Source organism: Carlito syrichta, unplaced genomic scaffold, assembly GCF_000164805.1.
Source record: "Carlito syrichta isolate Samal-C Ts95f unplaced genomic scaffold, Tarsius_syrichta-2.0.1 Scaffold126534, whole genome shotgun sequence".
Classification (NCBI taxonomy): Eukaryota; Metazoa; Chordata; class Mammalia; order Primates; family Tarsiidae; genus Carlito; species Carlito syrichta.
Window position 1 is genome coordinate 113,994 of NW_007070630.1, and position 22,123 is coordinate 136,116.

The 22,123-nt window shown below is 44.5% G+C and overlaps 1 protein-coding gene across 1 annotated transcript in view; it reads left to right on the forward strand.

The window, feature by feature from the left end:
• Window positions 1-22,123, forward strand: part of KDM4C (lysine demethylase 4C) — a 311,749-nt gene that overhangs the window by 76,615 nt on the left and 213,011 nt on the right. The window contains exons 6-7 of the mRNA XM_021707860.1: window positions 5,192-5,295; window positions 11,401-11,538. Coding sequence (XP_021563535.1) covers window positions 5,192-5,295; window positions 11,401-11,538 — 242 coding nt within the window. The remainder of the gene's footprint in view (window positions 1-5,191; window positions 5,296-11,400; window positions 11,539-22,123) is intronic.

A 22,123-nucleotide genomic window follows, 5' to 3' on the forward strand; every position in this document is an offset into this window, starting at 1 on the left:
TTATTGCAGAGATGAGGTCTGTGGACCTCATCAAGTTGCCCAGGCTGGTCTCAAACCCCTGGACTCAGGCACTCCTCTTGCCTCGGCCTCTCACAGTGCTGAGATGACAGGCTGAGCCACTGTGCCCGGCCACGAAATGGTTTTTAAAGCTTCATAACCCCAGATAACAGTTTTCTAGGTTTCCTGGAATGTGACCTGTCTTCGCAGCTAGTGTTTTGCAGATATGGCAGAAAGGGCGATCTGGTGAACCAGCGTGATGACTAGAGCCATACAGTGGGAATGAGTCATAGGGATGACAGCAATGGGAATGGGAATGATACTCATTGCATGTTACCATGTGTCATGTATACTGTTAAGTTTTGTTTGAAAAAACTGAAGCAAAATTCACACAGCATAAACAAGCTGTTAACTATTTTAAGGAGTACCATTTCGTGGCTTTGAGTAGACTCACACTGTTGTGCCACCATCTCCTCCACCTAGTCCCAAGCCATTTTTATGACCTCAGAAGGAAACGCTGTGTATGTTTAGTCGCATCCACTCTTGGCAGCTAACTCTGCTTCCTGACTCCAAGTATTATTCTGTTGTGTGAATAAGCTCTGTTCAGCTGTCCACCAGTAAATGGACCTTTAGCTTGTTTTTGTCTCTTGACTGTGAGTGAGTTTTACGTGCATCATCATCAGATTTTCATGAGACCCCAGGGAGGAAGGTAATGCTCGCATCTTGATTATATGTACCTGTGGTGAGTTGAGGCAACGAGAGATCATGTGACTAGTCAAAGCCATGTCAGTGTTGGCGTTGTGACTAGAATGGAAGCTGGCTTCAAGTGATTCAAAATTTCGAGACTTAGGAATTCAACTTCGCTCTGCTAGACTACAGTCACAGATGTGTTAGGAGCATTAAAGAAGGGAAGGAAGTTGGCAATCCCTCAGGCTTGTTGTTAAGCACCTACAAGAGAGGTGTGTCTTAAGATTTCCACAAGATTCATAGCATCGTTTGCACGTCATGGGAAGCTGCCTCACACACTTCCTCCAAAATATCTCTATGAAACAGGAGAGTAGGCTGGGTGTGAGGGTTCACGCCTGTCATGTCAACACTTTGGGAGGTGGAGGCCAGAGGATTGCCTGAGCCCAGGGATTGGAGACCAGCCTGTAGAGGCAAGACCTCATCACGACGATAAATCAAACATTAGCCAGACATGGTACTGCTTGCCTGTAGTTCAAGCTGCTTTGGAGGCTGAAGTGAGGCAGGAAGCCCTCTCCCCAAGCCTCATGAGAGACAGGCCTTCCCAGGACAGGACAGAGTATGTGCGCGTGGGGCCCCCCCCCAGTACAATAAGATAAAGGCCTTCCCAGGATAATTAAAAAGTTCTTCTAGCACCGCAAGATAAGAACTTTCTTGGATGATACATAGTAGAAAGGAATGTGACCCCAGTCTTTAGTGTGCAAGTGTAACTCTGCTGTCACCTTGAGCTATGAAATACCCAATTAACCAGTATATTACTAATAAGTAAACCGTATCAGGGAACAAGGAAGTTAAAATTGTGTAAAAGGCAACACCCCCCTGCTCTCAGTGCTCAGCTTTTGGATGCAAATCCACTGAGTCTGTGCCTGCACAAATAAAGCTGCTTCCTGGCCTCATGTCCCAACTCTCTCTATAAAGATTCCCGCAGCAGAAGGATCTCCTGAGCCCAGCAGGTCAAGGCTGTAGTAGCCATGAGTGTGCCACTGCACTCTAGTCTGGGCGACAGAGTGAGACTCCTACTAAAAAAAAAAAACTTTTAGAGAAGACTTCTTCTAAATTGATTATTTAAAAATTATATAAAAGAACATCAAGAAGTAAATATTAGAATACACAAAACTGATTTAAAGAGATATATTTTAAGCAACTTACTTGCAAAAATTTTTACCCACATATGACATAGTCAGATGGTTTTCAGTATAGTTTTTAGTTAAATGTCATCTCTTCTGTGGGATGTGATTTTGTTATTTTTTATGCAAGTGGCTCCCAAAACTATTTATTTCATATATTCCCAAAGACACTAACCTTTGTTTACCTGGGACAGTTTTGAGCCTTCTAAAATATTACCAGTTTTTGGGCAACCCCTTAGGGTCCCCTCCCACTGTCGGAGATTTTCTGTCCTCTCCATAAATCCTGCTTTAAAAAACAAACATAAAATATTACCAGTTTTTGTATCAAATAGCATTCTAGTTATATTGGCTTGCTTGTATGTTGAATACAATACTTTTTACAGATAATGGAGTAAGGGTAAGTATGAAGCATGTTCTCTGGAGGTATATTAAAGTAAAATTCCTTTTATGACACATAATTTGTGCTATTTATGAGGTGTTTTCCAGGACAATGTAAAATATAATTCTGATAGACTGTTGTAAATATAAATTGAGAACCAACCTAAAGTTCTTAATATACTGCAAATTACCTTCCTTCAGTGGTTTTCCAATTTAAATTAACTTATAACCAGTCACCACATTGTTCAAATCCTGATTACAAATCCATATCAAAAGAAAATTAAATAGACTCTTCTTTCTTCATTGATTTTAATTTGAAACTTAATTCATTTAGTGTTGCAGAACTTTACAGATTTGAAAAGTGTGATGGATCCATTTGAAGTGTAATGCCAAAACATTTCCATAGGGCGCGCAAGTGGGGCTGCCCAGCCGACCCTTCCTCCCTCTGGGTGTAGAATTTAGGATGCCTTGTTGTGTGAGCATGGCCATTACATCAGTGTGTCACTTTCCCTCCTTCCATAAATATTTAATTCTGTGTTATGCATTATGAATATTAACCATAAACGAGGGTAGCAGTCAATGACCAAGTGGGGAAAACTTTGCCTGTTATTCCTACTGATGTTATAGAGAATGATAGCATTTCTGACATTTCTGTGGACACATTTTTCTGTATTTCCTTTCTATTTTTTTTTTTTTGTTTGTAATTCAGGTGTAGATGTTTGAGCGGAATGTACTACTTTTTTGCAGTTTTTTTACAGGTGGTTTCTGACACCCCAGTCACTGTGTGTGTGTGTGTGTGTTGGAGTCTCACTCTGTCGCCCAATCTGGAGTGCAGTGGCCGCTCCCGGCCACTGCAGCCTCCACCTGCTGGACTCCGGCCGTTCTTACACCTCAGTCTTCCAAGTAGCTGGAACTACAGGCACATGCTACTGCACCCAGCTAATTTTTGATTTATTGTAGAGATGGGAGTCTCGCCAAGTTGCCCAGGCGGGTCTCGAACCTGCAGGCTCAGGCAATCCGCTCATCTCAGCCTCCCAAAGCGCAGGATTACAGGCTGAGCCACCGAGCCTGGCACCCCAATCACTGTTTACTGGCTGTATGGTTTTTTTTAAATTTGAGGAACTGTGATCTCACATACCTCATGGTGGCATCAATAAAAGTTTATTTACTAAAAATATTCTTGGGGAATGCTTGCCCTCCACGGGCTTGAAATGGTTCATGATTAGCTGATGAGTGCGGGTGATGCCTTCATCAGGTTGGCCACATTCATGAGGCTCTGTGCGGGCAGGAGCCTCAGAGCAAGACCCGTCACATTTCCTGCAGGTGGCCTTCTTTCAGCCGTGGACGAGTGACACAGCACCTGTGCTTCCCCGACGCCACGCAGGCTCATCCACACACGTCTTCCGGCGCCTTCGCTCTTCCTTCCTTGCCCCTTTCTGCGACGCTCCTCCGCCTTTTCCACATTGCCGTTCTCGCTCTCTTCTTGCTTGCTCTTCCTCCCTCACCCTGGCTGGCTTGCCTCTGGACCAGGAAGGTCTGCAGCGGGGATGTGATGCATCTCTGTTTTCTTCCATCTTGCATCACCTCGTTAATCAGCCCCTGCCTCAGGCACCACTGCAGGATCCATGTTGGTGATGGAGAAAACTGACCATGTTCTGAGGCCTAGTATACTGTTCCCTGAGCGAATGGGCTGGGTGTTTAGCTTCCTCGGTTAAAAGCCTCCTCCAGACATTTCTCCCATCCAACTTGGTGGGGCAGGTTCTCAGGCGTCTGATGGGTATTGGCCAGGACGTTGGTTTAGGAGATGAGTTGCAAGCTGTTGGTTTCAAATTGATCAGAAAGAAACAAAGGCATGAAACTGCTCAGAGTCTATTGTGTATCAGGTGTAGGGAACAGGGCTTCTGGAGCGGGGAAATCTTTGAGTCTGAAATGTGAGGTTCTACTATCAAAATGCATACTTGTTTCTCCAACCAAAATTTTCTTCATTTAGCAGATATCAGATAGACTGAAAAAAATTAGTTTCAAACTGAAATTTGATTCCTTGTGTTTAGCAATTTTTTTTTTTTTTTTAGTTGGAGTCTCACTCTGTCACCCAGACTGGAGTGCAATGGCCGCTCCCAGCCACTGCAGCCTCGACCTGCTGGGCTCCGGTGATCCTTCTGCCTCAGCCTTCCAAATAGCTGGGACTACAGGCGTGTGCTACCAAGCCCGGCTAGTTTTTTGATTTATTGTAGAGATGAGTGTGCGCCAAGTTGCCCAGGCGGGTCTCGAACCCATGGGCTCAGGCAATCCAACATTTTCCCTTTTTAATTAAAATTTACACCTTAATGTAGTCAGATTTCCCTCACTCCCTGCAGGCTCCTGCTCCTGTAGCATCTTGTTGCCAGTTCCTTCTGTACTCCCGTATTGGGATATGCGGTCTTCTTTTTTTTTTTTTTAAATTAGAGCCTCACTCTGTCACCCAGGCTAGAGGGCAGTGGCATAATCACACAACCTTGACCTGTTGGGCTCATGCAATCCTTCCACCTTAGCCTTCCAAGTAGCTGGAACTATAGGCATGAGCCACCATGCCCAGCTAATTTTTTGAATTATTGTAGCGATGAGGTCTCGCCAAGTTGCCCAGGCAGGCCTTGAACCCATGGGCTGAGGCAATCCTCTCACCTTGGCCTCCCAAAGTGCTAGGATTATAGGCCTGAGCCACTGAGCCCAACCGTGTTTAGTAATTTTGCATAGGACAGAAATCCATGGTAAATCTTTCTGTAGCGATCAAAGGATACACACTTAGATCACTGAAGTATGTGTCCTTTAATTTTTCAGAATTCTGATTCTGGTGGAGTGGGTGTGTGTGTACTTGTGTAATTCAGATTGTAAGAACACCAGAAGTTACACATGAATAAAAAAAGCCTCTGGAATTTTGTCTTAGTTGACACAATGTTTCTTTTTAGGTTTTTTCCCAAGCAGCTCCCAATGCTGTGATGCGTTTCTTCGCCACAAGATGACGCTGATTTCTCCATCCGTGTTGAAGAAGTATGGGATTCCCTTTGACAAGGTAAGAATCTTTGCGCCCATGGTTTTTGCTTATGGGGAATCTAACTTAGGCTAATGTATCCTTAGCTACAACTAGGATTTTTTTTTTATCTTGAAATATTTACTAATGATTTTAATAGCTCACTTAAAATAACACTGAAAATAAAATGTCGCACATTCAGCAAAATAAGAAGGAGCATGTTTCTTAGTGAGCAGCATAACTTATGTATATGTGATCTATTTTAAGAAAAATACAGAGCAGTGACTGGCCACTGGCTCAGAGAGAATTGGTGATCATGGTAGCACTCGGTTGTGTTTTGCTTCCAAACACGTTGAGATGTGATACAATTGAGATTTCATTATGGATAAAATTGCCTGATGATTTAATAATCAGGTATACCCTCTGTGGGGTATTTCTGCAAATTAAATTCTGTATCAGTCAGTGGTTGCTGGATCCCATATTCTTTGTGTCTCTGGGTGGTTTTGGGGCCAGAATTATTGCAGAGCTTGAACATTTTATGTGAAGCAGCTGAAATGAAAAAAGGCTTTGACCAGATAAATAAAAGCTCTCTCTCGGTCTTGGGAGGATGAAGTACTTAGCCACTTGCAGAAACATTAAAAATATCTCTTCTTTCTCCTCTGTATTTCATTTGACTTTTCTTCCCATAATCCTTGACGTTTTCTACCTCAGAAGCTTTTTGCGTGTGACTAAGTCTTTCCCTTTTCCTCACGTTGGGCCCTAGTCTGGCCTTGTTTGTGTGTGTGCTGCCAGAAATGGTTCTAAGGAGAGCTCTTCCAAGGGCCGGGATTGATTCTCCAGCTGGTGGGGGTTTCCTGCTCCCTCCCAACCGCTCTGTGCAGCACTCACCCACGAGATGTGCTCGCCTATGAGTGTGCCCTCTACACTGACTCTCACACAGACTCGACCTAGGAAAAAAACCATACCTGTAAGGTGTGTGCCACAGGGGCTGCCTGCAGGTGTGTGGATGCGTTGGGGAGCCCTACTGGGTGCAGAAGATGCAGTGTATGCTCTAGAGTGGTACACCTAGCCTTCTCAACCCCCTTCCTGCAGGTGGTCTTTTCTCAGTTACGATACAACTTTTCCTCCTCTTTCCATGTATTTTCACAAATTGCCACATCTGCAAAAAATTATGTGTAACAAACAGCTAACGTCTGCTTTTTCTATTATGTGTCCTCTCCTCTCTAACTTTTTTCATGATATCAGATGGTGGTGATTGTTTTAATCTTCTAATAATATGGCCTTGCTCTATTCTGTCCCTGCACTTTGTGATCAGCTTATCACCAGGTGGCCCATACGTGAGTCTTATATTTTGGTTAGCTGGAACTGACTTGTTCTAGAAATACCAGAGGTCTAAAATGAAGAGTCTCATTCAGTGAAAGTAGGTTCCCTTCTTCCACATGGCAAGATGATGATTTCCTGGCTAAGGTGTAGAGGTCTGATTCCTTGGAGACTAGTGGGGCTAAGGGACTACATTTTTAATTTAAATACATTTAAATAGCTACACAAGGCTAGTGGCTGTTATGTTACAATGCCGCTCTAAAATATATAGCTGCAGCCAGAAAAGGGGGCCAACAGTGGCTTCACATATGATCAAAAGTGTGACAAATGGGTTGGGCGTGATGCCTCATGCCTGTAATCCCAGCACTTTGAGAGCCCGAGGCGAGAGGATTGCCCGAGCCCAGGAGATCGAAACCAGCCATAGCAACATAATAAGATCTCATCTTTCCTGAAAATAAATAAGTGGACAGCAAAGTAGTGAATCCAAAATGTCAGACTGTGGTTTTGGCTCTGTGACTTCCTGGCTACACGATCTTGGATAAAATGTCTTTCGAGCTGCATTTAGCCATGCCATGCCACCGGTAGGGTGCAGCTTTGAGAGAAAGACCACAGGGAAGACCACAGGGAGCTGGCTTGTCTTCTTTCTGCCTGGGGGCCTTTGCCCTGCGCTTCAGAAAGAGGTCCCAGGGAAAACATTGAAAGCCTGGCACCTCCACATATGATATTGCTTATACAACAGAGCAGAGTTAGTGTTTTCCACCAACTGGTTCTGAGATATTGGTATCTTTTTTCCTTCTTTTCTTTTTGAGTCAGAGTCTCACTCTCTTGCCTAGGCTGGAGTACAGTAGCACGCGTACAGCCACCACAGCCTCGACCAGGTGGGATCAGGTGATCCTTCTGCCTCAGCTTTCCAAGTAGCTGGAGCAACAGGCATGCACCACCATGCCTGACTAAATTTTTGATTTATTGTAGAGACAAGGTCTTGCCATGTTGCCCATCTTGGTCTCAAATCCATGGACTCAGGAAATCGTCTCGCCTCTGCCTCCCAAAGTGCTGGGATTACAGGCATAAGCCACCGTGCCTGGCTACAGATTTGATTTTCTAGCCAGTGTAGGGAATGTTTATAGGTAGGATTCTGTGGAGCATCAAAAGGTAGTTTCTTTATTCTAGTAGCAGCAGTCCTGCTGTGTTTTTTGTTGTTGTTGTTTGTTTTTTCTGTCTCACTCTGTTGCCCAGGCTGGAGTGCAGTTGCACACTCACCGCCACTACAGCCTTGACCTGCTGGGTTCAGGCAATCCTTCTGCCTCAGTCTTCCACGTAGCTGGAACTATAGACATGTGCCACCATGCCTGGCTAATTTTTTTGATTTGTTGTGGAGATGTGGTCTCACCAAGTAGCCCAGGTTGGTCTCAAACCCATGGGCTCCGGCAGTCCTCTGGCCTCTGCCTCCCAAAGTGCTGAGATTATAGACATGAGACACCGCGCCTGGCCAGTCCTGCCATTTTACTCCTTTATGGGGCTAGCAACAGTTGGGCAGGGTGCTTTCGTTTTATCACACAGCACAGCAGAGACGCGCTTAGATAATGAGGCTCCCTGAGCCCAGGAAAGGAGGGAATTGGGCTGGGCTCTCATGTGACTCAGAGCAGCGGGACCGGAATCCTGCTGGGCGTGGGCACGCCTGTGTCTGCCTTCCAGGGACAGCTGGGCTGCACCCTTTGTGGGAGAACATCTTCCGGGGTTGACTGAGGTGGGGCAGGGTGTCATGAGGCAAATTTCAGGATTGCTGTGATGGAAAATTCTTTCCCATACCATTTTAGCATCCCTAAAATGGCAGTGAAATTGTGGTGTTTGCACCGGCTTTTATGCGGCGTGCCTACTGTATACTTGCACACGCACCATTCCCACTGCCCCCACATGCCCCCTCATGCTTGGACTGACTGAAATGATCCATTGATTTCATCTCCATTTCTGCTCGTTCAGGCAGGGTGTTACTTAGGTTTTCCTTAGATTAGGTGTCAGGGGACTATCCGGATGTTGAGAGTTGACACATGGAGTCGTATCTGAAACTTATAATTATATTAATTTTTGCTATTTTGATAGACTCTTACTCAATTTTCTCATTTGTTCACAGTCAAAATGGAGAATAGTTGACATCTGCTCATGTTTTGATGGTTTTGCATCCTGGATATATCCTTGTTTATATTATACCTTTATATTTCTTCCTGCCCTGTGATTAGTGTGCAGGGCTGGGACATTTCTGAAGACATTCTTATGTCTATTCTCATGGTGATTGTTTTTTTTTTTTTGAGTCAGAGCCTCACTCTGTTGCTTAGACTGGAGTGCTGTATCATGATCACAGCTAATTGCAGCCTGGACCCCCTGGTCTCAGGCGATCCTTCTGCCTCAGCCTCCTGAATATTTGGGACTACCAGTGTGTGCCACCATGCCTGGCTCCTTTTTTTAAATTTTATTTTCTTGTACGGAAAAGGTCTTGCTGTGTTGCCCAGGCTGGTTTTGAACTCCTGGGCTAATGTGAACCTCCCGCCTCCACCTCCCAAAGTGCTGGGATTTACAGGTGTATGCCACTGCACCTGGCTTGGTGGTGAAATTCTGTAAGCATTCATGAATCTTGCACATTCTTGCAGTCATTCACAGGCCAACAAGAATATATGGGGTGCATACTGTGGCAAGAGAGTTCGTGAAAAGAAAGTTTTAGTCTTTTTGATTTCAAAGCCCTTATAATCAGGGGGAGCTGTGGTGGGAGAGGAGATGACAGAGATGCAGAGCCCAGAGGGTCATCGTGTGAACCATTCCTGTTTCTCCATAAGAAGGGTCCAAATCCATCACTCTCGTGCAGGGGTCCCACCCTTCCCGGCCACATGGCAGGAGCTGAGGGGCCAGCCAGCCAGCGGTGCTCTGTGTGTATTCACAGCCGCTCCCCATCATTCCCGTGATAGCCTGCAGTCCGCTTTCTGTCCGATCAGGGGCAGCATTAGATTCTCACCAGAGCTCGAACCCTCTCGTGAACTGTCCAGGGGAAGGGTCCAGGCTGCCGCTCCTGAGGCCCCACAGAGGTGGTTCTTAGCTTGAGGGTTGATTACCCCCCCCCCCCCCATGCCACAATGGTTGGGAACTGCCGCTGCCGGGGTCAGCAGAGGGAGCGACCCCATGGGATTCGTGGGTTCAGGGGCAGGCACGGGGCATTTTACCCTAATTTTTCGCGTTCCTGTTCAGTTCCTTCTAAGAACTGTATTTTGGAGAGATTCCTAATCATCTCTCATGCGCCAGATGTTTGTTGAACTCAAGTATATTTTTAATTCTGTAAAGCAAATACTTGACAACAGAAATGTTCTACAGGAGAATGGATGAAAAAAATCCTGGTATTTCCATATACCATATCGTTTATGCCATGGGATATCAGTAAATACTAATGAACTCCTGATGACACAGTAGAGAAGAAATGAACATTGAAGACATGCTGGGCTAAAATAAATTTTAGACTTCTTTTGTATCCTTGGACAGGCAACGCTAGCCAATGTAACAAGAATCAGGACCGTAGTTGTTACTGCACTGGGGGATGGCCTGGAAATCTCACCAGGGAGTGATCTTGGGTGATGGAAGTGATAAGGGTATTGGTTATATGGGTGTGTGCATTTGTCCAAATTGGTCAAACCATACATTTATTTGAGTATTTTACTGTGTATTAATGATATCTCAATATAGAAAATGTAAATACTTTTTATTTGAGTTGGTACGGTCATCAAAAGTGTGGTCTTAACATCTTATTATCAGAGCTAGCAGAGAACACAGGTTCTGAGCGTGAACAGGTAACATTTGTTTGCTAAATACTCTGGAAATATTTATAAAGGAGTATTGTTTCAGTATTGTGTATTGTTTCAGTACGCAAACCTTATGGGTACTATTCATGTTACCTGGTACCAACTTTAATAATGGGGGGACACAAAGAGTTGCACCCTATTGGGTGCTGGGTTGGGATCATTTTAAGGTCAGACAATGGAAAATAAAGACTGTATGGCTTCATCTGAAGGAGCGAGTAGTAAGTTTTATAGTCTAGTTTTGAGTAGACAATTTTTTAAAAGAAACAACACTATATATTTTTGCTTTACTTTTTCTTCGTACTCCTTGGTATATTTTGTACCGCTTTGGGGATTATTAAAACATACCTTTAATTTAAAAAATAGGAACAGAGTAAATAATATTTTTCATGTTTGTTTTTAGTCTTTTGGCTTATTTACAGAAGTTATTTTAAATATATTTTAAATGCACTCACACATACATATATTTGAACAGTTCTTTGAGTGGAAGTCTTACTATTAAATGGAATACAGTTAATTGTATGTCTTCCAAGTGTTAGTAAGAATAATTTGATGAATACAACCTACTTTTTTCCAGCAATAATTCAGTTTTTATATCTATAACATAAGCAGTTATGGTATGTCTTTTTTGTATAACTCCAGTATTGCCAGTTATTAAAGTATTAGCATACATACATTGATAGGTAGTATGAGCACTTTTATATGAATAATTTAAAGACATTTTCAAATAAAACGTAATAGCTTTTGATTATGGATTGAACTATTGAACTCAATTTCTGGCACTCAAATGCCAGAAGGCCACATCCCTGGAATGGTTTCCTGAAAAGAAACATTATTCAAGGGTCATGTAAAGAATCTGGAAAAACTCTGTTTGTTATAGCTCTGATATCATGGTGTTTTTGTTTGTTTATTTTTTTATAAGAAATACATTTTAATTTCATTCACAATTTGCGAAGTCTTATTACTAAAAAATATGTTTCCTGCTCTGCAGATTACCCAGGAAGCTGGAGAATTTATGATCACTTTCCCATATGGTTACCATGCTGGTTTTAATCATGGCTTCAACTGTGCAGAATCTACAAATTTTGCTACTGTCAGATGGATTGACTATGGAAAAGTTGCTAAATTGGTAAGTTATGCCTCAAAAAGAAAGCATGAATGAAATGTACACGTTGGTTCTTGTGGTGGCGTGCTCAAGGTCATGTGCAGCATTTGATTCTTTTTTACTCATCAACACGAGGTGAATGGTACCACAGTCATGCATTTGGACTGGATACATTCGTTTTACATAGGCTGTATAGCAGTGAGGCTATATTTTGAGATTTGGGGGGAACAATTTACCTTCCAGGTATTTTTGTGCAGTGAATGTTTGCTTTCTGTCTTAAGGTCACCAGTTGTTTTCTTGCATGATTTTCCAGGGGTTTCGTGTGGCGCAGTGTTAGGGGCTCAGATCTCTCCCTGGTAGAGCTTAGTTCATGGCTTAGAATATAAGTTTGCTGAATAAAGTGTCTGGTCAAATTGTAACAACAAGAGATTGAGAGAGGGTGGCAAGAAGACATGATTAAAATAGCCCTTAGTGCCGATTTCTTGAAAGTAATCATGTAGAATGTATGTTAACAGGAAATATATTTTGTGTTAAATTTGTTATAAAATTTTTCATCTCCTGCCCGGTATATTTAATTTAGTTCACATGCTGTGTATTTTCATCCACAAGCAACAAACTTCTGTTTCCTGTAATGACTTTCCCCCCGTGGTGTTGAAGAGAGGACATCCGCAACGTGATGGCGGCCTCTGTTAGGGTTACTTCCTTTCCTGTGGCTTTAAGGCCAAGGTGCGTCTGACAGAGGACAGCTTCTACATGAAACTGTGTTGTACAGAGCGGCGAGGTTGATGTGAATTTAGTGGGCAACGAAAAGTCAGGCTGACGCAGCCTTGCCTTGGCTCGACTGAGCGCCACTCCTTCCACATTGATAAACCTTGCACATGGGACCATTGGGTAGAAACATATTCAGGGAAGACATCTCTAGGTTTAATACACATGTGCACTTAGAAAATTGCATAATATGTGAAAATTTAAGTAAAAGTGTAGTCTTTGTCAGCCCGGGAAGCACTTGAATGAATTCTTGGCATAGAAGAAAGCCCCTGCTACGATCTGAAGACTTTTTCTGTTGTAATTTCTATTTATGAGGGGTATTTTAGAACAAAACATTGGAACTCCTTCTTCCCATTATACATGCTACATATGATAATAAATCTAATTGAAAAATAGGAAACTCCATGTATATTCCTTGGTCAAGTACCCCATGCCTTTTGCAGAAATGTAATGCTTGCATCTACCCTGAGATGGGATCTTGACCAAGAGATTATACCAAGTTCTGCAATTTTATGGTTTGCTCGTTAAATCATTGACCTAAGCCAGTGATTACAGTTGTTCAGCGTCACCACCCAAATTGCATGGTGCTTGCTTTCTATGGGGTCCAGAGCTAGTTCATGAGCTGGCCAAAGTAGGGGAGAAGTTAAAATGCCAGGAGCACTGGGGTGGTATTCCGCATTTCCAGTGTAAGCAGAGTGGTGGTGGGGTGCAGTAGGCTTCTCCTCTGCAGTCCCAGCTGGCAGTGCTCATCGCAGTCGTGGGATGAAGAAGGACTGCAGTGTGGCACGAGAGGCAGGGGTCTGAGGCTCAACCTCCCTGCTCTGTCGAGCCACATCCTAGGAGGAGAGACAGTTTTCTCTGTATATAAGTTAGACAGAGGCGGAGTGTGGTGGCTCATGCCACTAGCGCATTGGGAGGCCAAGGCAGGAGGATTGCTTGGGGCTGGGTGTTTGCGGCTGCCGTGAGCTGTGATGGCACCACTTCTCTCCGTTCGGCCCTGGCTGACAGGATAAGACCCCGGCTCTAAAGACTAGGATACAAACATGTTAGCAATCCCTATCTACCCTATTGTCTCATTGCAAGGAGAACAGAACTTATGTGAGTATCTAATCCTTCAACCTAGGGCGGGATATGACTGTTCTGTTTGGTTTTGAGTAGAAAACATTCAATGCCATGAAGCAGAGCCAGCCACCTTCTTGACAATGGTTCTACTTACAGGTCATTTAGATATTTTTGGTGGTGTTGTCTCTACCCATTCCTTGCTTTGGCCAGGTGCTGCTGCTCAGAGAGTATGTCCGCTCTCCATAGCTGCTGCAGCAAATGACCACAAATTCTGTATTTGGAAACGACGCTCATTTATCAGCTCACGGCTCTGCTGGTCACAAGCCTGGCACTGGTCTCACCCGTGGAACATCAGGGTGTTGGCAGGACTTCATTGTTCACTGCAACTTCAGGGAAGAATTCATTTTCTTTCTCTTTCTCATGCCTGGCTGAGTTCACGTCCTCACAGTCGTAAGACTGGGGTCCAGTTTGCTTGCTGTCTGAGGTGGGCACTAGACTTTGCTCCTGAGGTCTGTCTCCAGCCCTTGTATGGAGCCCCTCCATTTCAGAGCAAGTGGTCTGCAGAGCCCCGTATTCGTGTAAGACTCCGCAGATGCAGATGTCCAGGGTTAGGATGTGGTCATGTCTGTTGGGGCTGTACAAAGAGAGAAGCCTCTGCCGGCCACTGAGGGAGCCGATTAATCACTGACGTGGCCGGAGAGAAAGCATCGCCTTTGGGTCGTGCAGCCCATCTTAGTTGTGGTGCATAAAAACAGGAAATGAAACTTGTGGCAGGTACAGTTTGATATGTTTCACCAAAGCATCCCACACGTTCTTAAATGACGCCTTCAAGATTCGTTTTTCTTGGCTCTTCTCGGATAATGAGTTCTCTTTCATCGTAGTATGCTGTCATGGCCTTTTTCACCACATCTTTATGTCTTTAGTCACTTCTTTGACACATCTTTTAAAATTTTCCAGTCTGATTCTTTAGGTAAAATTTTGAAATTATTGTATTGCATGTGGGTATAGTTTTTAATCCTTGGGTCCAGATTTATGTTTTCTTTGGGACGAATGTAATATATGTTAGTATAATTATGCTTTAAGCCTCGTGGATGCCCATATTTTTTTTTTTTTTTTGAGTTGGAGTCTCACTCTGTCACTTTGTTTGTCTTAATTCTCTACCTCCTCCAATGTATTTTAAATTGTAACTGTAACGAAAAGTATTATTACAAAGTCTGTGGCAAACAGTGTAGTGATTTCTAAAGGAACTCGGAAATGACCTTCCATAAGACCCAGCAATCCCCCTTCTGGGAATATACCCAGAGAATCTAACTCAAATCATTCTACAAAAAAGATATCTGCACATGCATGTTTATTGCCGCACTATTCACAATAGCAAAAACATGGAACCAACCGTGCTGCCTGTTGAAAGTGGACTGGACAAAAAACTGTGGTACATATACACATAAAGAAGGACAACATTATGCAATTCACAGTAACCTGGATGGACGTAGAGTCTGTAAACTGAGTGATTAATCACAGAAACAAAGAATTGAGTACTACATGTTTTCACTCATAAGGAGACCCTGAACATTTATCATTTATCATAATGCTACATGAATGGGATTGGCAGTAGCGCATCACTGAGGGTGGATGGGTAGCATAGAGCACTAATGCGGGTAACTGATCCCAAACCAGTTAAAGTGATGTCCAGGGCAAGGGCCAAACTTCACCACTAAGATCATCACTTATTACCTACCCTGAATTGTAACCTGCATCTTTAAGGAAAAAGGCTGGGCGTGGTGGCTCAGCCTGTAATCCCAGCACTTTGGGAGGCCGAAGTGTGGGTTTTTTCTGAGCCCAGGGATTTGAGACCAGCCTGGGTAACTTGGCGAGACCTCATCTCTACAATATAAATCACAATAACTAGGCAGGCATGATGACATGTGTCTGTAGTTCCAGTTACTTGAAAGGCTGAGGCGGAAGGATCGCCTAAGCCCAGCAGGTCGAAGTGGTAGTGGCCGTGAGTGTGCCACTGCCCCTGAGTCTGGGTGACAGAGTGAGGATCTGATTTAAAAAAAAAAAAAATCAGGTTTTGACAAACTTCCTTCATGTTCCCTGGTTGGCGATCTTTTGATCATCAAGTGGGCACCTGTTCAAAGCCCTGAGGTGGCTCACAGATGGGGCAGAGCTCCATTTATGGAGCCGAGGCCGGCCTGCCCATACCAGGCACCATTCGTGTTTCTCTGAGTTCATCACTCGTGGGTTAACTGGCTCCCTGAGAGCGGAGGTGAGAGAAGAGATGGCTCTGGCAAGGGTTCAAGCACCCCTTGCTCTGCCTTTAACTGCTTGGCTTCGGTGGTCCTGGGGTGGGACTGGAAAGGGGCCTTCTGTGGCTTTCATTGGACTCTATGACTGGCTTATTGGTGTGTGATTCAAGAAATTTTCCCTGTTGTTCAGATTTGGGTACGATGGATTAGACGTCCCCTTTTATTATTTGTACAAAAGTCAAACATACTTCTTCCAAATTTTAGTACAGACACGGATGTTTGATATTTTCAGCTAAATTATTGCATTCTGGATATTTCTGTACTCGTGGGTATGGTCTGTGCTTTTTAGTCCTTCAGTCCAGATGGACACTCTTCACACTATCCATCCATACTCCTCTTTCACACAGTGTTTTTTTTTTTTAAAATATGGGTTGTGTAACAGATCTGGGGAAAATAGGCAGATATGGGAGCGAGGAGACATTTCCTTCTTAGCCTTGGATGGTAAACAAGGATGGTGTTGCGGCCATCCCTGTTCTGAGAAATCTCTGGTGATGCCCGGGCCTTTGAGGATCATTCAGCTTTCTTGCTTTGACTTGCAAAACTCAGCATAGCTACGTCCTACAATGTGTTTCAGAGCAGCAAGGCCTTGTGTTTAGCACGACCGATCTACCTACAAAGCCAACTGTACCATTATTTTCTTGTTTCAGTAACCCGAGGCAAGATTTTTTCTTTTAATATTTTTAAAATTTTAAAGATGTGGGGTATAATTCAGGTTAGTATACAAATGTTCATTCTGCAGGTCCCCTTGTTGATGAGGTATAGCCCTCCCTCCCCTGGCAGTTTCCCTCAACTGACAAACCCATCCCTTCTTCCCCTGGCAGTTTCTGGCTACTGCCAATCCCTTTCTCATAGTATTATGATCATTGTTCAAGGTCCGAGGCAAGATTTTCAATGAGAAAAACCGAGAGGAATGTCTCAGGTAACTCTGTGCCCATTTGCCTGCTGATAGGCGGAGGTTAAGTTCAGCAAGTGTCTAGTTAGTTCCCTGTCTGCAACAGGCATTGCACGACGTATTTGGATGAAGAACAAACACATGTTTTTGTTTGTTTGTTTGTTTGTTTTGAAGCAGTATTCAGAAAGAACAGAAGGGCTTTCTATACACCTCCATTTGTAAGGTTGTAGTATTAGTGTAACAGACCATCTAGTTGTTTATTTTAGGACTCGTTGTGTCTTTGAAGGTTGGAGTAGCACAATGTGAAATGCTTTTATTTCCTGGTAGAGGTTACAAATATGCCACAGCTAGTTGAACAATTACGCATTTGTGATGATTCTCTTCCATTTTTGGAGCATTCTTCCCTCTGCGGTGCACCGGAAGTAATGACTGCTCTGTCCAGCTGCTGCCGTGATGCTCACAGGTCCACTTCCTGGCTAGGCTGGATCAAAGTGCCGGCCCGCAGGTTGTATTTCCTTTTTCCATCTGGGAGGATGAAGTGCAGCGGCTTTGATGTTGGGTTTGATGGATCTGTTTGCCACTGCATTCATTAGCCTCACATCAAAAAACTGACAGGCTGTTAAATGAACCTTTGGCTTAGATTTTCAGCTTGACTGTTTGCAGACATTTGTGAAGATATTTTGTTTTTGTTTCGGCAGCCTGAAGCACTATGGTTGTCTCTCGAAGGGAAGAAAAGTTATTTCCTGTAGTGGTTTTCTTGAGTAAAAAAGAATCATTGTCCTGGGGACAGTCACATCTAGCCCACATCATCAGAAGCCGCGTCTTTACTGCAGTGAGTGTCCTGGGAGAGTCTCATTACGCCAGGATAAATAATATTATCCTCTTGGAATGAAAGGTAGCAGTTGGCGATTCCAAAAGGGCATCTTATCATATTACCACGATATGTCAGAAAGTCAAGAAATAGCACTGCAGAGCTGGGAATATTCTCTTATGAACTCCAGCACTACTCACTATCTAATTTTAAGACATTCTGATATTTGAATTCTCAAATGTTTGAACTAGTTTAAAAAGAAATGATACAAATTGATTTCCCTTTAATCTTGAAGAGATTATAACTATCTGTTCATTCTGTTTTATGTTTCAAGGTCTTCTCTAAAATTAATTAGATGTTTCTTAAATTATGTAGCATTCTTCCAAAAAACTAATCTTGAGCAGTCTTTATTGAAACAATCAGGAATCATTGTGGTGAGTCTATAGATCATAATTTAATGTGTTTTTGATCACAAAATACTAGTATGGTGATATTTCTCTATTCTTTTGGCACATGAAGGAAAGGGAATGTATTCTGCTTTGCTTTTTGCTTAGTAAACAGCTTTTGGCATTCTAATTTTTGGTGTATGATATGGCATGTATAACATGAACTTCTTGAGTGTAGAGATTTATTTTCTGCATTTTCTTTTCTTTTTACCTCTAGTTTTCGCTATGTGTCAGATTCCTAGGCTCTAATGGTACTGATGTAACAGTGGTGATGAGTCCCTTTGCTGTGTTCTTTTTTTGTAATACTTTTGGTTTTAGAGCAGTTTTATGTTCACGGCAGAGCTGAGCAGAAGCCCCAGAGATTCCCCATTATCAATATCCCCCACCAGAGTGGTGCATTTGTTATCATCAACCTGTAGTGATGCGGAATTTTTTTTTAAGTTTAAAGATGCCGGGTAAAGTTCAGGATTAGGTTTACAAGTGGTCATCGTACAGGTCAAGTTTGGACCTCTCTCTGGTCCCCACTTTGCCTGCTTTGAGGTCAGGTGCCCTGATGGATGCTGTGTCCCCCCACCCCACCCTGAGGTTCTGCCGATCTCTTGCTTATCGTGTTATAGTAAGTGGGCTGAGGCGTAATTGTCACCCAGCGTCCATAGGTTACATCAGGGTTCATTACTGGTGTTGGCCATTCTGTGTACAACATTATTTGGACAAAAGTATAGTGACAAGACCTCCATGCCTTTCCGCAGAGTGTAGGGGGACACTGTGCTGGGGGCGCTGCCGTGTCGAGAAGAGCAAGAGCCCAAAGGCATGTCCTTTAGGAGCGAGGAATGGGACTCTAACTCCGGGAGTCGGTTTTTAGATGTCTGCAAGAGGAATTAAGGGATATTTGCATTGTTTCTCCATTTTAAACTTGGAAATTTTTGCACTGTGGGATTCGGGAAGTCTGAAATTTAAGAAATCGGAGGCTGGAGGTAGCAGAGGCTGAAGTCAGGTGGCTGGTGAATACACTTTTGTGTCTGCAAGGGAGGGATCTGGTGCTCAAGTCCTTAGAGCGAGGGAGCCTGATCTCACTGATGGTTGACTTAAACGTGCCACACGATGGGATATCGATGGAACTGGGTGTAAGCCTCATGGCACCAGGGCTTCCTTCATGACCTGAAATCAAGGCATTTTCTGGCGACGAGTTGTTCCTTTGGGAAAAGTAAGTTGTATGTTCGAATAATGTATGTACTCTATGGAGATTTAGTTTGTCTTTAATTCATTCTACCAGTTTCATAGTAACAATAGGTGACATTATCTCTAGTATGTCTGATTGTACTCTGGGTACTTGTTACATGTTACTTTTCTTGATCTGTGATGACACAGATTCAGAGGTAATGGAGGCCGTGCGTGGTGGCTCACACCAGTAATCCCCAGCACTTTGGGAGGCTGAGGCGGACAAATTGCTTGAACCCAGGAGTGAGACCGTCCTAGGCAACCTTACCTCTACCAAAAAAAAAAAGCAGAAAAGTAAGTCGCATGTGTGTGCTGGTGCACACACCTGTAGTTCCAGATACTCAGGAGGCTGAGGTCAAAGGATCACCTGAGCCCAGGCGGTTGACCTGTGGTGAGCCACGATCATGCCACTGCGCTTCAGCCAGGTCTTCAGAGCGAGACACTGACCACAACAGCAAAAAAGGCATCGCTTCTGGGGAGTCTAATGCCGCGTTGTGGGGAGAGTTGGGGATAGAGATGACAAGAAGGTGGTGTGGGACGTGGCTCCGAGCAGCGCCTTGGGCCTCATGTCCCATGTCCTTCCAGATGCGTCTTTCTAGATGTCGTGGGTTAGCTAGGTGCCACCACGTTTGTGATTTACGGGATCATTCTCAAGATTCTTGAGGATTCAGATTGGTCCTGTCCTGTGGAGGTTGTAGCTGACGTCACCACCGGGTGGGCTTGGATTCCATCTCAAGGTTGGCTGAGTTCAGATTCCTAAAGCCAAGGAACACTTTATTTTGGAGCATCAGTCTGGATAAAAAGCCTTGTATTGAGGGTGCACCTACTTCCAGATGCGCTTCTGTGATCATCGGGGTCAAATCTTATGGTAGGACGTTTGACACGTAGAGACTTTTAAAAAACACCTTTCTTTCTTTTGACTTTAGCATGTGTTTTCAGTGTTTGCAATAGTCAGATACACAGAGAAGAACTTTCACTCAGGCGTGTGTCCACATGTACTGTTGGAGAAGACACGGTGTGTCTGTTCTGACCATGGGCGACCCCAATGGAGCGCTGTGGGCTGAGCAGCAGATGGAGTTTGAGGGGGGCCGGGTGGCCAGCGCTTCCAGAGGGGAGTGCAGGCGGCAGTGCCCGAGGGGCTCCGGGCTCCCCCCCGACTGCCGCAGCCCGATGTCCCTGCCTCCCACGGCTTCTTGTCCTTTCCCACACAGGCTTCCTGCACAGGAATCCCTGCCCCTCCCGCTGAGGCGACTCCTGAGGCCTGCTGCCTCACCTACAGGGCTGGCGGTGGGTGGGCAGTCTCCGGAGATCCCTTGCGGTGCCATGCTGTTCCGCTCGCCCCTTTGAGGGTCTTCCTCATCAGGCTTTTCTCAGTCGCTGTGCTTACTCACACGTCTTGCCTCCGGGGAAGAAAAGAAGGGGACCGTGTGTGACTGGGGTCACACGCCTCTGTCTGGGAGAAATACCTTTCCTTGAAACCCACCTGAAACCTTCCTTTTGGGTCACGTGGCCAGCTGGCAAGTAACTTGTGTTTTAGGGAAAGGGACTCTGCCTGTGGAGATGGAGGGCGAGGTAGGTCATTGGTGAAGTCAGCCACCGCGTGGGCTTCTGATACCTCGTTCCTTCGAAGGTTTACATCCTTAGTTCCTAGTATGTGCCAGGCCTGTGCTGTCTTTCAAAAAGTCCATAAGGCAAGCCAGGTGCGGTGGCTCATGCCTGTCATCCCAGCACTTTAGTATGCGGAGGCGAGAGGATTGCCTGAGCCCAGGGGTGGAGACCAGCATGTGCAACCTGTTGAGACCTCATCTCTACAATAAATAAAAAAATCAGCCAGATGTGGCGCGCACCTGTGGTTCCAGCTACTTGGAAGGCTGAGGCAGAAGGATCACCAGAGCCCAGCAGGTCAAGGCTGTGTGGCCATCCAGCCTGGTGACAGAGAGATTCCTGCTCAAAAAGAAGAAGGTACACAAGAGAAATGCGCTTTCAGCCTAATAGTGCATGCAATCTCTTGTGTTTTCAGCTCTGTGGAACATTGAAAGTATGGGCCCCTACCCCGCTGAAATCAGTAGGATTAGAATCTCTGAGGATGTGGCAAAAGCTTTTGCTTGTCCCCGAGTGACTCCTGTGGATGCCTGTGTTGAAGAGCCAGGAGTCCTAGTGAGCTAAGTAGCCTCTTCTCGTTCGGGTTGAGTCACTCTACATCACACATCTTTTTTTCCACTGTGATGAATTTTGAGTCTAAACCATCAAGTTAAAATCTGTTTATATGTTGGAGATGCTGCTTAATTTTGAAAGATGTCACCCACATCCTGTTTTCTGCCAGAAATAATAGGTATTGTGAGCACCTATGGAATTAGGTATTTCATGGATATCAAGTAGTCATGCTCTTTAGTGATGTTAAAGGAAAGAAGGAAGAGAGCCTGGGTAGAATGGATGTTAAAGATATGAATGCACTGGACGTTGTTGTTTCTGCAGAGCTTAATGCACGTCCTGATGGCTCCCGTGAGTGCCAGCAAGCAAAAATCCGAACCTAGTGACACAGATCTGTGCTGGAATGCAAGTTCCATGTGTAGTAGTTGTGTAACTTTGGGTCAATGACAGGTCTCTTTCAGCCTTATTTTACCTACCTGTACAGTGTGTGTCCACTTGTGTCTCCCACGCTGTGGTGAGGATGAGGGTGGTGATGGGGGAACTCACCTAGCACCGTGCCTTTCTCACTGAGCACATTTAGAAGAAAGCGATTTGTCGTGGGCGATGTCAGGAACTCCCTGAATTGTAATTTGAGGCAGGACAGCGGAGATCAGGCCAGAGGTGCCGGGAAGGCCTATCTGTAGGAGATTTGCAGGGTGAGTGCGAACAGCAAACAGAGCAGATGGGTTGCTTTATATATTTCTCTTGATTTCTCACACCCATTTAGTTGTCCTTTGCGCCATAATGGAAGCAGTACAAAACAAAGTAACAATAGCTAGCAGTGTTTGGGGTTCTGTGGACCAGGTTGCAGAGAGGAGGAATTTGCTGGAGCTGTGGCTTATGTCTTCAAACACACTGTAGCTCTTGTGCATGGCGCTGAACTTGAAAGGCCATGTTTTGTTAACCACGGGGG